The 16,743-nt window shown below is 32.9% G+C and overlaps 2 protein-coding genes across 7 annotated transcripts in view; one reads left to right on the forward strand and one right to left on the reverse strand.

Moving 5' to 3' along the window:
• Window positions 1-234: 234 nt before the first annotated feature.
• On the reverse strand, window positions 235-1,403 carry LOC110998972 (protein lethal(2)essential for life-like). The gene has a single exon (XM_022267797.2). It carries the CDS (start codon window positions 1,353-1,355, stop codon window positions 843-845), a length of 513 nt encoding a protein of 170 aa, XP_022123489.1. The 5' UTR covers window positions 1,356-1,403; the 3' UTR covers window positions 235-842.
• Window positions 1,404-10,469: 9,066 nt separating this feature from the next.
• Window positions 10,470-16,743, forward strand: part of LOC110998977 (ankyrin-3-like) — a 58,433-nt gene continuing 52,159 nt past the window's right edge. For all 6 annotated transcript variants that reach the window (XM_045630845.1, XM_045630846.1, XM_045630849.1 and 3 more), the window contains exon 1: window positions 10,470-10,761. In XM_045630845.1, coding sequence (XP_045486801.1) covers window positions 10,732-10,761 — 30 coding nt within the window. In that variant the 5' untranslated portion in view covers window positions 10,470-10,731. The remainder of the gene's footprint in view (window positions 10,762-16,743) is intronic.

Consider the following 16,743-nt stretch of genomic DNA (forward strand, 5'->3'; position numbering starts at 1 on the left):
AGTGGGTATAATAATATTGATAGGAATTTATTGGTCAGAATCTTAATGTAATGAAGGTAATCAAGATCCGTATATAATAATGGATTTAGTGTTTTATTGAATTTTTTTATAAATTATTAATAAGATTAGTGCTTGTTTAATATCTAAAATTAGGGATGTGTATGTGTGAAAAATTTGTAAAGCCATATTTTCATGTATAATTTAATACATGTTTTAGTACACAAAATAAATAAATGACCGTGTGTAATTTTTTATTTGTCACGTCATAAAATATATTTGTTCCTCTTAAAGTAATGAAACCACTTCAATTGGGAAGCTCAGGCTCTTAAGTGTATATTAATATAGTTTTCATGAAATAAATTATTATAAATGCGCACTTGATTTAAGCACTATTTTGTTAGAGCGCCGAAAGTTACTTAGGACAATATTACCTCCTAAGATATTTACTAAAATGTATTTAGGTTTAGAATACCGTCATTATAATTTAATTTCTCATATCTTTTTATAATTCCCAAGAACAAACTCATAATAATCAAAGAAACACTCAAAAGTAAAAACGTTCTTTAAGATTATCAAACTTTAATTCCAACAAGTTAGATATGGACATATTTCCATTACCATTAAAATACAAAAAACATACTAATAATTTTGTAAATAAAAAAACAGTCTTGTTTGTGACTTCCATATTGTGTATACTCACAATAACCTGACTCAGGATGGTCATAATATTTAGAGAATTCACAATTTTACAATTATTTTACTCACAAAACTGATCGGACGCTGTGTGTTCATTACATACATCTCGGCATGTTAAAAAATTTCTTAAACTATGTAAAAATAAATTATTCCTTCTTTTCTTCCTTTGTATCTTCTTTTACATCCTTTCTCACTGGACCAGTATGTGTGATAGGAACAGACCTTTCACCCTTCTGTGTTTCTTCTTTTTTTGGGGCTAACACACTTAACACACCATCGGAGGAAAGCCTGCTTACTATCGCGTCAACATTTATTTCCTCAGGTAACTTGAAGCGTCTTACAAAATGCCGTGACACGTACCCATGTTCGTCTTGCTTCTCTTCATGTTTACCCTCGACCACAATAAAACCATCAACTGTCTTTACTGTTATTTCGTCCGGTGCGAAGTGTTGAACATCGATGTTTATGGACCACTTGTCACTGTCTACTTTAATCGTGCTGGAGTCTTGTGGCCACCAAAATCTATTGAGTCTCGGCACGACCGGGCTGGTAGCGAAGATGTCTTCAGGTGATAGCGTGTGGCCGAAATTCTGTTCAAGGAGGCGACGGGGCCAGCGCCGCGGCAAATCATAGTCGAAGAAATAAGGAGAGATCGACATTGTCTTTTCGTATTTGTTCTCAGTACTGAGATGCAGTGGCGAGCGATCCTCTTTATATTTGAAGTCGTGACGTATATTTTATTTGCGTACTGGAACGTTCTGGCGCATATCGAGCTTGAACGTTCGGTGTTAATGACTCAATGAGAGATATAAATATTGCAGTTGTATCAGCATTGGTTATTTTTAAATTTGTTTATGGTACAAAAATACCTGAACCAATTAAACAGTGTAAAAATAGAATATACACATACTTTAATTATTTGGTCACCTTTACACCTTTATCCGACTGTAACTTTAGAATTTTTAGGGATTGAAAGAAACAAAGTTCTTAATTTTATTTAGGTTTTCGGCGGTTCGTTAGCATTATTTGGTTGTGATTTGGGTTTATCAATAGCAATATCGTTCAGAAATGTATCGCATGGTTTGGTTTTTGAGTTAAACTCTCTGATGGGCACTACCGTTTCACAAGGATATGAAAATCCACATGTTTCTCTTGGCGCTGTTATAATAAGGCAACCATCTGAAGACAATTCGGATCTTATACGTAGAGGATTACAGCCATCGGGTAGACGATATTTTTTGATGAATTTTCGTATTACGTATCCATCTTTAGTCTTTCTTTCTTGTTTTCCTTCAATAATAACGTACTCTGGGCGGGCTTTGACTCGTATTTCATCCTTTTCGAATTGATGTACGTCCAATAATAACTGAAATTTGTCTTTACCTATTTTAATTGTTGGTCTAACATTTCGCACTTGATTAAAAAATGAATATAGCTGACGAGGGCGTGTGTTTATTTGAAGTAGTGGTCGTAAAAGCATATTTTGTGTAGATTATGTTTTATTTGCTTTAAAAGCTACCATCGTGCTAATATTTTTACATTTCCACAATCTTTATCTACTAGGTCATGTTTCAGTTTTGTTGTTATGAAGTTTTGCTTTCTGACAATATGTCACCATGTTTTTATATAGGTAACATCTAGAATACATATATAAAAAAATAATTTAGTGTTGTGTATTGTCCTTTTGTGGCTAGAACAGCTACAGGTAATACGGTTCATAGTTTAGCTGTGTTTAAAGAGCAAAATTTAAATTTCGCGCACTAAGTACATGACGCCATCTATTGTCAGGTAGCCGTAATACTGCTAACCACTGTTTAAATCTTTTTACGTACAGAGGGCGCTTATATACAGTTTTCGTTCGTAAAAGTAATCATACAAAATTGAAATGTTGATAGAATGTTCCATGTCGATACAAGTCAAAACTGAAGTAATACTAATTTCTTTGGTGCACCAAGGAGTTTCAACTGTATTTAAGTGCATAGAAATATGAATAGGTGTACAACCTAGGGTTGAATCTACGACCCAATTGGGCTGCGCTATGATAACACTGATTTAAACATTACCTAAGTTATTTCGCTATTAATTTGTTTGTACCTATAATTTACGAATTTGTTATATGAGAGTTTCATCTTACATGTGTTATAAATAAATAACAAATTATAAATTACAGGTAGACGTTTGTCAGGCACAGGAAGCCCCTTAACAGAGGTCTTTAGGTCAGTCACGTCGTACTATTTGACTAATATTCTACTTATCGTAAAAGAGGTTAACTCTGTATATTTAATTAGCAAAAGGAAACTAGTAGTGCAAATAAACTATTTTCTCTGCAAAATAAATTGTAGCCCTGTTGTGTGTTTTAATAAATTAGAAATTTTATAAACAAAATTCACACACCCACAACCACTCATGCTTTTGTTTTGTTTACTTATTTACTTACTTATCTCTTTGTATATTTTCTTACCTGATCCTAAAGAACTGTTATATTCCTATTATAGGCAGCAGCCTCTCACATATATGGTCTACGAATATACTTGCAACATGTAAACCCGTAAAATAAAAAAAAATATTGTGAAGCGGAAAATGAATTTTGTTATTTTTATTATTATAGACTACTTACTCTATTATCATAAAATTAAAACAATGTCTGTTCCACGCACGGTCTTTTATCATGTTAGTTTTGTAATTCGGCGAAACAATAATTGCTAGGCGCTGAAGGCTGAACGCCGAGAACACTATTAGGTGCCAAAACATGCCTTTACTCGTTGATGTATTGTAGGAACTAAAGACACGAAATCGTAGAATTATTATCAGTCGTGTAATTTTTATATGTGACCACGGAAACTCCTCAAATGGTTTGAGGATTCAACGATCCTGAACCTTCTTTCCACAAGTAGGTGTAGCTTTTCTAAACTAAACATTTAATTCTCTTTCGGACTAATTGAAAAATTATTATTTGTCTATAATTAGTGCCTTTGAAGAATACTAATAAGATACTTAAAGTGGCCTCGATTAAACAATTATCTATACAGAGATCCAATTATTTTTGAATGAAAACCTTCACTTTGGACTGAATAAAAGGTTTAGGATTTCAATAGGTATATTGAAGCGTTAAGCTGTCCGTGATTGCTACTGATTTTCGTAGCTTTATTGATACTTGATGTTTTTCGTACTAATACATCCAATATCATGAAATAATTATACTCCAGTATAGTATCTTAAATATAAAATTCTCGTGTCGCGGTGTTTGTGGTTAAACTCCTCCGAAACGGCTTGACCGATTCTCATGAAATTTTGTATGCATATTGGGAATGTCTGAGAATTGGACAAAATCTATTTTTCATCCCCCTAAATGTTAAGGGTAGTCCACCCCTAAAAGCTTTTTTAATTTTTAGATAAATTTTTATTTTTTTATCAACAGCATTAAAAAATACATACACCCCTAAATTTTCAGCCCTCTATGATCAACCCCTATTTTTATTATAAATGATATACATGGCAAAGCGACGTTTGCCAGGTCAGCTAGTAAGTCTGTAAATATCTCACCCGTAATTGTTTTGTATCATTTTCACTAATAATTGTTCTATATACCTCGTCATATATAAAGTCAACAAGAAAACTCCATTGATGCATAACCAGGGTCTACGATCATAACAACATACAATAACAGGAGCAACGGTTAAATCAACATACGTTTGGTAAGGTATCAATTGCGCGCATAAAATATTTGTATAAAGAATAATGGTTTTCATGCAATTTTTTCACGTTCTCATGATAAACAGTTATTTTCAAGTATTTAAAGAGACGTACAGAAAAACTTTAGAATATTAGTGTTGATGTGTGATTAGGCACGTTGGTAGCTGTATGTGTGTGTATGGTACGGCGACGCGACTCGAGAGGCACTTAAAAAGTATCTTTTATTCAGTGTTACGTGCGTTTTAGGTTCACTGACCTCCTGTCCAGTACCTAGTGATTCCTTTTCAAGCGAACTTTAGTACTAAGAAAAAGGTATTCATTTGTTTCACACATCGGTTGATAAGGCATAAAATATTAAACAAAAAAATAAATTGTACTAAGCATCGTATTAGACATACTTTTATAGCAGATTTATCGAATAATCTAATAAATCACCAAAATCATCCAAAGGATGTAAATTTGAATTGATAATTTTCACCTTTAACGTTTTTGATGATTTTAGTAAATCTGTAGTTGTCTCTATAGTACATGGCAGTGATTCCCAAAGTGGTCTATATCGACCCCTATGACAACCTGCAAGGGGTCTACGTCAGCGAAAAAAAATTTGGGGCTCCATGAAATGAAAATCGAGGTCCACGATAGTGGATCTCAACACATACACTGATAGTACCTATCGGCGCAAATTTATATATTGTTACGAAAAATATTAATAATGTTTGGGATTCATATTTTATGATAGTCTGTAGTAATTTTATAGTCTTTATTATTTATGTTACAGCAATGGCGTGTTGGTGTCAGCTGCCACTGTCATTATCATTTAATGACATCGAAGTCAAATCTGTTTATAACCGTTAATATGACTAGTTTATTTAACTTGTCAATGTTGCTAGATCTTATAATTAATCACTATTCAATGATCGATAATAATTATGACTCCATAGTCATAATTATTATTATGGAAAGTTATTTATCATAATTTTAAATATTAGAGACTTAATAACAATAAATATTAAAGTAATCTTTGACACTCGTTCTTATGACTCTGTTTGACTCTGTGGTCTATTCAGGTTCGGTCGTGGAACGAGTACCCGAAATGTTACGAAGCTTGTTTATTACAAATTCTGGTTGTTATAAATACAGGAACTGATTGGTGCGGCCCTCAGTTCGATTGAGCGGTCGAACCAAGCAAAAGCCTTTAAAGTGTAGACTCTAATGTCGAAATTAAATGGCAGATGCCAACAAACTAATCTATGACACCAGTATTACTGACGTCATTATCTTCAATAATTTAATGACAGTTTTAATTAATCTGGATTCGTTATTTACAGGCGCTTCGCGCCGACAGCAGCGGCGGGATCACACATCTCCAAGAGACTTCGGGAGAGCTGATCCATACGTTAGTGACGTGTAGAGTTTCGGTACGCGATTGACGTGCCGAAATAGCGCAACTACACTTTGGACCAAGCGAGCCGTTACGCAGAGTATGCTACAACGGACGCTTTTTAAGAGGATTCGACCATATGCTACCGACGCCGAGGTAATGGTTGCGGTGATCACAGGTATTTATGCTGAGTTTTTTCGATCTGAGTAACTGAGAATTACCTCCGATTCACTAAATAAATTCTTATCAGTTCTTATAATATTTCGTAGGCGTAAAATCGAAAGTAGAGTAAATATAATGATATTACAAAGATCCCGTGTTATAGTATCTTCAAAAGATCAATTCGTTCGTTTCACTTTCTTAAACCGGGTCGTTTGTCGTTGTCGCGTTACCGGGACTGCAAAGTGAGAAATCCGTCTAAGCATAACGTTATTTCGTCATAATTCAGTAACAATAATACCGGTTTTCATGGCACAGTTTATTAAATGAGATTTTTGCCGTTGTGTGGGTCATCTAGAGTAAAATTGCTACTACCGTCAAAATGACGAATGTAACTCGCTAAATTAAACTATTAAGTATTGTTCATTTATTAAACTTACTACAACAAAATATGTAATTAATTGTTCAAAGAAAGGTATAAGACTTTTTAAAACTATTAAAATTGTCAATTAATTCGAGAAAGTCATAATAAGATATGAATTTTATGAATCGAGAAAAAGAACGGGACGGACCAACTTTGCGTTGATCTTTGCGTGTTGAATTCAAGTGCGGTTAGAGATATTAGCAGACCAAATTTAGAGATTAGGCAGAGCCCGATATTACAGATGCTTAGATATAGCATCTGGCTTTCACGGAATTCCCTAATCAGATGACACTATTAAAAAAAAACAGCTTTTGTGTTTAATATTTACGTATGTCTTTCGGTAAATTTATGTATTTTTACTTTTCGTCATCGCTGAAAGTGAAAAGAGAATTTTATATCGGTCATTATAAACATTCTCTAATATTTTGCACATATGGCAAAGTAAAATCCAAAGTTGTAAATATAAATTTGATCATTCAAATATTTGGAGACGTTAAGTGTTCACAAAAAAAAATTAAATTTGATTTGAGTGGTTTAGTTACTAATTCTTTTTGGGAAAAGGGATTCTCTTCTTTAATATAAAATCCCAGATGCTCTTGTATCTCTGTCTTTTAATAAATTTGGGAAATGTATTAAAAAGAGGAGCTGTGTAAAAAGGCTTACTATAAAGTCAGCGATTGTCTAGTTGATGAAAGGGCCTAGGACTAGTGCTGGGCAGGCTACTTCTGATTAATTTGCTATGAGCGTTGTAATATTGTTTGATGACTTTTTTTATTTTAATACTCTTTTAAAGTCTAAAGAATTTTTTACGTCGGCTTTTTCTCTCTGCCTACACCCTGTCTTCTTTGCCAATGAGTAGGGATGCCTACAAGTTCGAATTTAATGACGTGGAAAAAGTGATACCTTGACGATCTTATGTTCCAAAATAAACGTATTTTATTTTAATTTTATTCATAGTTGTCATGACAAATATCAACTTTGTATGAATACTCAATCCAAAACGCTTTCTCTTCAGCTCAGTTACATTCTACACATCAAAATGCAGTGATTTTTGTCTACCGTACGTTGCGTATTCGTTCTACCCACTTTTCGTTGTTATTCTATTTTGTTGGGTTTGGCCCATTACTAAAAACTAAGTGTGCATTTTATATCAACCATCATAAGCGAAACATTCCATACGTTACAGATATGAGTAATTAAGATTTGAATTTAAGTTGTAAATGTATCTGTAAAAGTAATTGTAAAATTAAACCTAATATTTTTGACGAACATCAGGTGCATGAATGTAATTTGATGTGAATAACTAATGTGATAATAGTGTGATGACAAAAAAAATATCATGTATTTTTGTGATACCATTTTACTGTGGGTTTTAATTTTTAATATTTATTTTTTTAAAGAGAACGGGTATCGGTATATTCTGTCATTAGACTGCTTTTGAGAAGAACTGCTTTATAATTCTTAGTCTAGATGTCAGCAGGCCGAGGCGGTTTACATGTCGTGGTTGGTTGAGTAACCCATTGGAGCAATTTTTCGAACGCCATGAGTTTATACTTCAGTCGAATTGACCGTATCGGCGGCAGATTTGTCGGAGAGTTTTATGTGAGGAGGCCTCAACCTTTTCTACTGACGTTATTGGATCTAGGTAATTGCATTGAATTACTGAATAACTAATCTAATTAAAGGTAATAATTATTCTATGTATATGCATTGACATGTTTATGAAAAAAAATTGTGTTTTACCTATCCAATATCCTTCCTAAAACGCTGGCTGGCCACCATGCGTATCCTTGATCCTGGTCTTGTTGGCTGAACCCAGGATGGGTGATGCCTTGTGTGGGCTAGATCTTGTAATGAGTGATGCCTTGTGTGTGGGCTAGATCTCGTAATGAGTGATGCCTTGTGTGTGGGCTAGATCTCGTAATGAGTGATGCCTTGTGTGTGGGCTAGATCTCGTAATGAGTGATGCCTTGTGTTTTCCTATCCAATATCCTTCCTAAAACGCTGGCTGGCCACCATGCGTATCCTTGATCCTGGTCTTGTTGGCTGAACCCAGGATGGGTGATGCGTTACGTGTTGGCTAGATCTCGTCATGAGTGATGCCTTGTTTAAAGTTGTTGCAATCTAAAACAGCGCAAGGGACGCGCTGGAGTCAGTATGGCCGTATCGGCGCAAATTTATATATTGTTACGAAAAATATTAATAATGTTTGGGATTCATATTTTATGATAGTCTGTAGTAATTTTATAGTCTTTATTATTTATGTTACAGCAATGGCGTGTTAGTGTCAGCTGCCACTGTCGTTATCATTTAATGACATCGAAGTCAAATCTGTTTATAACCGTTAATATGACTAGTTCATTTAACTTGTCTATTTTGCTAGATCTTATAATTAATCACTATCAATAATTATGACTCCATAGTCATAATTATTATTATGGAAAGTTATTTATCATAATTTTAAATATTAGAGACTTAATAACAATAAATATTAAAGTAATCTTTGACACTCGTTCTTATGACTCTGTTTGACTCTGTGGTCTATTCAGGTTCGGTCGTGGAACGAGTACCCGAAATGTTACGAAGCTTGTTTATTACAAATTCTGGTTGTTATAAATATAGGAACTGATTGGTGCGGCCCTCAGTTCGATTGAGCGGTCGAACCAAGCAGAAGCCTTTAAAGTGTAGACTCTAATGTCGAAATTAAATGGCAGATGCCAACAAACTAATCTATGACACCAGTATTACTGACGTCATTATCTTCAATAATTTAATGACAGCTTTAATGGATCTGGATTTGTTAATTTCAGGCCCCTAGCGCCGACATACCTGTTTACTTACATCATACTATCTTATAATATCAAAGCATATACATAATTTATAAAAGTATCTATGAAGTAAAAAAAATATTATATATGTTTATAAAATTGTGTCAGTTGTAGAATGTTGGTATTCGCTTTGTGGTTGCAATACATTTTGAACTTGTAAAAACAAAAAAAATTAAATTCAATTAATAAATGTATAAATTAACATGTGTTTTTACTTTAGGTTTTCACTACAGTTAGAAATTTACAGGAAATCAATATCAGGTAAGAAGGGGGTCTGCCCAACACGGAAAAACATGGCAAGGGGTCTACGACACAAAAAAGTTTGGGGAACTCTGGTCTATGGCATCGTAACCACCTAATGCTTTAAAATATTTAGAAACACTATTATGTTGTTACTATTAATATTATATTAAAAATATCGTAACGATATTTATAATCTTTTAATTCACAAGATTATCTGTGATAATTTAGGCTTGAGCCAGTAATCTCTTATAAATAGTTATTACACCTATAGACATAATCCTCCTTGTATGAGCCAAGGTTGTCTATATTTGGCTTTGCTTTGTTTTGCTTCGGCGAGATTGTCAAAATCGTCGGTTTTATTATTCTAAGGGAGTCATTACTAAGATTTTTTTCTGTAAATGTTAATAATTGAATTTGAATATAGTATAACTTTCTAAGCCCCTACGAATTGTATACGTTTGTTGTATCGTTTTATTCGTTTCTTTTGTACCATACAAAATGGGTTTAGGTTTGATCTCAGGGTAACTTAAATCTCTCGTAGAGTTAGGTTTTTTGTTGGCATAAAAATTATATAATAATAATAATTATTTATATGTATACATAAGGGTTACTTGAAAATACATCATTAATTAAATTGAAAAGCTAATATATTTTAATGTGTATTTATTGCGAGCGTCTTTTCTTATTTCAGAGCTAAATAGAGTTAAAAATATAATAGGATCATCGCATTATAAATTGAAGGCAGAACAGTTAAATTCGTCGTACATTTGACATTTTGCAAACGCTTTGTCTTCCCGACAACATGTCTGATATTTCCTGAGCTGTCTGCATTATCGATTGTATTTGTGAATAAAACCACTTTAGCCTGACCTTTCATCCCTATCAAACGCCGTTCTCGTCTGAGGGGAAAATTCAGAGGGGGAGGCCAAAGTGCTTCGGTCTGTACACACGCAAATCACGCACACACTGCTACATCGCGCAGGCGCGCTATTTCCACCCCACCCAAATCACTTGTCCACCGGCAAAATTCTTTTACACCCCCGCGGTTACGTCTGAAACGCAACAACTAGCTCGTGTTCTTGTTAAAATAAATTATAAAATGCTGTCTATAATGCTTCAGCTTTAATTGTTGCTTAGTGTTATTGTAGTAGTTTTGAATGGCGTCGCGATATTAATTTTTACGGATTTTTATAATGGTGAGGACATTTTGATTCGGTGAGACTTAGATCGATACGTCCGGGTCGGGTCTAGTCTGTAGCTGAGCCTAGCTTTGTGTACATGTCAGCGAAAAGCAAGTAGGAACAGACATGACGACTGAAACGGCGACGCCTAGTCAGGTAAGTTACCGCAAAGCGCAAAGCTTGGTCAAGGACACTATTTTGACTTATATAAGTATTGATTAGCTATTTATGTGTGCCTAAATGTATATTTTAATTTGCACAATATATAAACTACAGATATGTAAGACAAAGTTCATTTTTATTGACGATGTGATTCCATTTCACTGATCTGAATATAGAATACCTTTTATAGTATTGAGATTATATTACATTTTTATTTGAACGATTTACGTATATTTATGGTAAGTTTTAAGCTTTAGCATACATGAATAGTATTTTTTTAACATTTTTATAAGTAGGTACATATTTACGCTTATCCTGCTATACATGTTTAGGTGCTTAGTATACAAATAAATTATGTTATTAATATTTCTTAGGATATTATTTGCTTTTTCATACTCTTTGTTGTTTTTTAGTAAAAATGTTGCCTGAAAGAAAGTTTTCAGGCGAGATGACCGCCTTTGACCTCATTAATTAATATTAATGTTTTTAGTAATATTATGTATCGGTGTTATACATTTAATTTTCATACTAGCACTACGTACTAACAACTAACGTAGATTATTATTTATTTCTAATTATATTCGTTCATCCTTAACATTTCAATTCGTCTAAACATTATCGTTCTACCAACCAGCAGAAAAAGCAAAACAATTGAATTAATGTAGCTACCCTAATGGAATCTGTGCCGGCGACATTAGTTTCCGTTGTGGAAATTCACTCAGATACTCCGTCTGCTCTCAATTGGGTACATAGAGTTGATAACTACGAGCATGCTGCAATTATAAGGCAAATTATATAAAAAATCCACAGATTTTGCGTAGGTGTGATTGAGAGTCTAGGCTCCTAACTCCTATTTAATATCATTAACTATTTTGTTTGACTATAAAAACTATGTAATTATTAACAAATGATAGATTACAGTACAGATGTCAAAACTAAATTGAAAAATACAGAACACGAGATATTTTCAAATCGACAAAACAGTATGAATTGGGTCTGTTAATGAATTTTAAATGCAGCTACATTAAAAACACATTAAGTTATTATAATAACGTTCTGCTGTGAAAGGTTTAAGCAGAATGTTTAGTAAGTTTTCGTATAATTCGAAATTTTCTTTTCAAATAGAATTTTAACTGTCCTCATTGTTTTACGCTAGTGCCGTTGTATTTACTTAATTTAGTTCACACTGTCCCGTTACTCTCGACAAGTTATTATTTCTAAATTCGCATCGTTTCGCTAACTATTATTATATATTTTTTTTTGTATATTTTTTAATTAATATTTTTTTGTTTCTCAATTTTTTTATTTTTAAGTTATATTACAATTAAATTGATCTTTTAACGTTAGTAAATATTTTAAGTAATAAATAGTAGAAAAAGTATATACATAGATAGATTTACACGAAGCGGTGATATCTTACTCAAGTGAAACGCACTCCTCGTTCGTCTTGAATTTATTTATTCACCCCAGTTTCCCAATGCAGTAGACTATAGAGTATACTCCTGGCATACTTCATTCGCACATTCACGTTACCAAATGTTTGGGTATGAAAACCTAAAGCTAGGGAACGTATACTATTTCCATATTATGGCTAAGATGTACGAGGATAATATGTCACATAGGATTGATGGGAGTTAGTTTTGCTCTAGACTTAATCACCCTCTTATTCATACTATAAGCCTCAAATAGCTACTGAATTTTTGTACGTAAATATGTTATTGGTATACTAGTGGAAAAATAATAGATAAACAGTACTCAACACAGAGTATTTTCCTTTTAAAAGAGACTGTAATGTTATTTATTGGACACATATCTTAAATATGTTTTTTTGTAAAGTAATATATAAAAGGATAGTTTTCAATTCTCCCTTTTTTTTAATTTAGACTAGTAAAGTTAAATTATGTAATATCTAGAGAGAATTGATAAAAAATGCAATACAAATTCACATTTATTTTAGCTTCCATTTTATATTATATATTAAAATAACGATTGATTATTTGTTGATGTATTAATAGTTCTTAATATTTAAAAAAATATTTACAAAACATTTCAATAAAAAATGATTTTAATATTTAAATACCAGTGCTTTAAGGGTCCTGTTTTGAATGTAATGACATCATTACAGTCACCCTTCGTCTTACTAAAGAACAATGGATGCTTGACAAATGACGACCTGAATTTCCAAACAGTACCAAAGCCCTACATCCTAGATTTTGGCGTATTGCCAATGTTATGGAAGCAAATGACTTTAATATGAACGCTATTAAGAAATTAGAAAAATGTGTGCCTATCGAATTTCAGCTATTATGTATAACTATTCACAATATGAACCTATAAATTCGGTGTGTTTCATTTTGCTGTATCTTTTGCCTCAATTATCAAAACTGCGCCGGTTCTCTGAGTACCTAATTCATAAGCAATTCTGATCCTTAATTTGCGCCATTAGTGCTGTGATTGAAATATTATATTGAAGTTGTGAAGTTGAAGTTGTACCTATTCGAAGTTTAAGGCTTAAGGGAGATTCAGAAACGAGTATAGCGTGCTGACGTGAACGTCAAATATGTTCTAGATTTTGGAACCGGAGGTCACAATACGTCTCGGAAGCTTGCCCATAGAGTAGCGATGCTGGTTCATAGACTGGCTATGGATGAGCATAGACATACATATGTCTATTCTCATCCATAGCATACATAGTAACAAAAATTTTAATTTCTTTTTGCACGTCGATCTAAAAGGACCTTATTCGAACAAATACATATTTAAAACAATCTCTTGTTAGCGAGGAATGGTGCATTTTTATTATACTAAGCCTGTCCATGTATTTTTTTAATTAATACCGTATTTGCATATAATTAAGGTTATCGCTCTTAGTCAAAGAGCGATGGAACGATGTATGATAGGGAAAACAAGAAGAGACAAAATAAAGAATACAGTATTAAGGAAAATAACTAAGGTAACAGATGTTACAATAACGATCAAGAAGCTAAAGTGGAAATGGGTGGGACACATCGCAAGAGGTACAGAAAAGTGGAGCAAAAAACTGCTTAACTGGTGCCCAAGGTACAGCAAACGCAAAAGAGGGAGACAACTGAGAAGGTGGATTGACCACATTAAAGAAACGGCAGGTGGTACATGGCAGAGAGTGGCACAGTGTAGAGAGGAATGGCGGGATTTGGAGGAGGCCTTTGCCAAAAAAGGGCACACAAATGCACCAGAATTAGATTAAAATGAAAATTTGTATCTGAATAAAGGCTATTATTATTATTATAAGGTTATCGCTCATCTTCTTGTAATATTGTTACTTAGCTCTGATGTATAAACGAAACCAAACCGAATTAAGGAAATAATAAAAAACGTCAAATAACAAGGACCTTACTGTTTATTCTATTTAATATTGATTTATGTTTTACTAATTAAGGATTTAATGAATTACATTTGCTGCAGATGTTTGAATGCTAATGAGACTCAAAAATAAATGAAAAACGTAATGAACTGGGCTTTAATAGAAAGCCTTATTAAAGCCTAAATAGTTTTAAAAAATCTAGGGCCTGGCAATTTCGTAATGTTTTAAACTGGGTTAGTTTAAAGTAGATTAAATTTTTGTGGAAAAATTCCAATTAGTTCAAAAATACCAGAAAATTTGGTAAAAAATATTAATATTTAAATATTGTCGCACCACAGAAATATGTCTGTTCCATGTCCCATTCTTTATATAAGTTGAATTTTTGTGAGTATTACATAATAAAGGCCAGATAATAAATAAACATTGAAAGAAACATATGTATAATACAGTTCGGGTTGAATGGCGCCATACTATTAACACTCCATTTGCTACGCCCTTGACTTTGTATCGGATTTCTTAGCATCGGTGTAGGGCTTCCCATAATCCTGAACTATCACCTAACATTTGTTTCAATATGTAAGGGAATGAATAAGTCAATATTTAATTATTCGCATTTTTCTCCGGATATATTGAAATATATATTTAACTCCTCTTTGGAGGTTTTTGAAGTCGGTTGAATGAATCATCTTAGTCCTAAATCATTTAACAGCCGATGTATATCTTGCAGCCCACTAGCTTAAATATCCGCCGTCAATTAACAGCCTAGCCGTTTAACTAACGGCCTGAAAGAGATTCAGCCAATGCGTTTTTTACAACATTTAACAAACTGGCTGGCTAATACCATTCGTACGATAGTCATTATTTGGCAGAAATAACATATGAAATACCAAATATTTGATTAAAATTAAATTGCTTGAGTCAAATTCACATTATTATTATCACTACACTCTTCCATTGTACTTGTTGTTTTTCATGAAACTGTTGAAAACACCATCCAGGTTGTGATTTGCCGACTTCATATTGACAATTTTAAGAGTTTCGTTTTGAGTTTGAGGGTGGCAGAAAGTGGAAGTAAAATTAACAGTCAGCAGGCTGGGCTAATAAACAAACGTCATCGTCTAAGTCATTGCTGTTTAATCAACTGGCTGAATAACTTTCAGGCCGGCTTTTAGTTAAACGACTAGGCTTATAATTGGACGGCTAATTAAGCTAGTTGGCCGCGACATAAATACAAGCGGAAGTGATAGTTAATATTGTAAATATAAGTAACAATATATTTATTACTTATAAATATCAATTTTATTATTTAAAAATCAATTCAATCGCAGTCTTTTAACTAAACTTGTTGTCTTGTCTTGTCTTGACTTGACTTGTCTCAGTCTGCCTAATTGGGTTGACGCTGAGACGAAAAGAGACAATTGAAAATTAAGTTAAAACAGTTCAGAACAGTGTTTTTCAGGAATAAAGCTATATAGCTAATATAATTAAAGGTAATACCGATGAAAAAGAAAAGTTTAATTGAAGAACAACACCAAATTAAAATACATGTATTTACTAGGAACACGAGTTAACTGATTTCTTAATTAAGAAGTTTTCCGTTAATTCCTTTTGAAATCTTTTTTGCTTCGGAATAGAACCGTGACCTAACAAGGAATTGAGCTTTTATTGTATTTAGTACTTAACGAATATTTAATAATGAATACAGTAATTAGGCTGTGTAAATATTAGGGAGTGTTGGCAGTCTGTTTATATTTGTGTAACATGAAACATTGGGAACTTACCCTACTTTTAAAAATAAGGCTATTACTTACGTTTTTATTTCTAATTGATATTTAGAAATAATACTATAAACCGATATGAACGCGAAGTTTCTTGTAATTAAACTTAATACATATTGCATTAAACTAGTTGTTTTGTTTTGATTTTCGTTACTTATTTGTCTTGAATTAATCACGAATTTAAGCACTGCATTGTGATTGTACACAGAAATGAATTTACTGAAAAAGAGAAACATTTCTTCAGGATTTGTTTTTGTAGGCATTTAGATTATTAATATCTTGCTTATTTTTGAGTTAGGTATATGGCTTGGCTTCATTCCTTCTGCCTCGTTTTAACACCGTACAAGCCATTGTAACTCGAAATTTCATCCGCATCAGCTCGATGACTTCCAAAAGTACGCTTCAGAAGGCATTTTCATTTGAGAACTAGTGAGCTGTGGAATCCACTCCTAGTCGGGGTCATCACTGGGTGATACGATCTCCAATAAAAAAAAAATAGTATAGATATATTTTAGTTATACCATTATGATCCTATGTTCCAAAATAAACGTATTTTTTTTTTATTATTTTTATTTTAAATATATATATTTACTCAATCAAAGGCCGGCATCGCACCCATTAAATTAAGTATCCACGGGCTGCGAAGACTGCTATTTTTGGACGTTCTGTATGCTAGTTTTCATCCCTAATAAAAAAATATCAAGATTGGAACCACAAACTATTGTCCTATAATATTTTCTTTAATATGTAAATTAAGGTCCCCAAAAATGAAATCTGTCTGTCGTTTAAACTAAACTTACCTGTTTCTTTCTACTTTAGTAAAAATAATCTAATTAGACTGATTTTGCACCAAAG

This window comes from Pieris rapae, chromosome 13 (assembly GCF_905147795.1).
Source record: "Pieris rapae chromosome 13, ilPieRapa1.1, whole genome shotgun sequence".
Classification (NCBI taxonomy): domain Eukaryota; kingdom Metazoa; phylum Arthropoda; class Insecta; order Lepidoptera; family Pieridae; genus Pieris; species Pieris rapae.

Coding starts and splice junctions, on each gene's coding strand:
- LOC110998972 (XM_022267797.2), bottom strand. CDS start 1,355: ATGTCGATCTCTCCTTATTTCTTCGACTATGATTTGCCGCGGCGCTGG.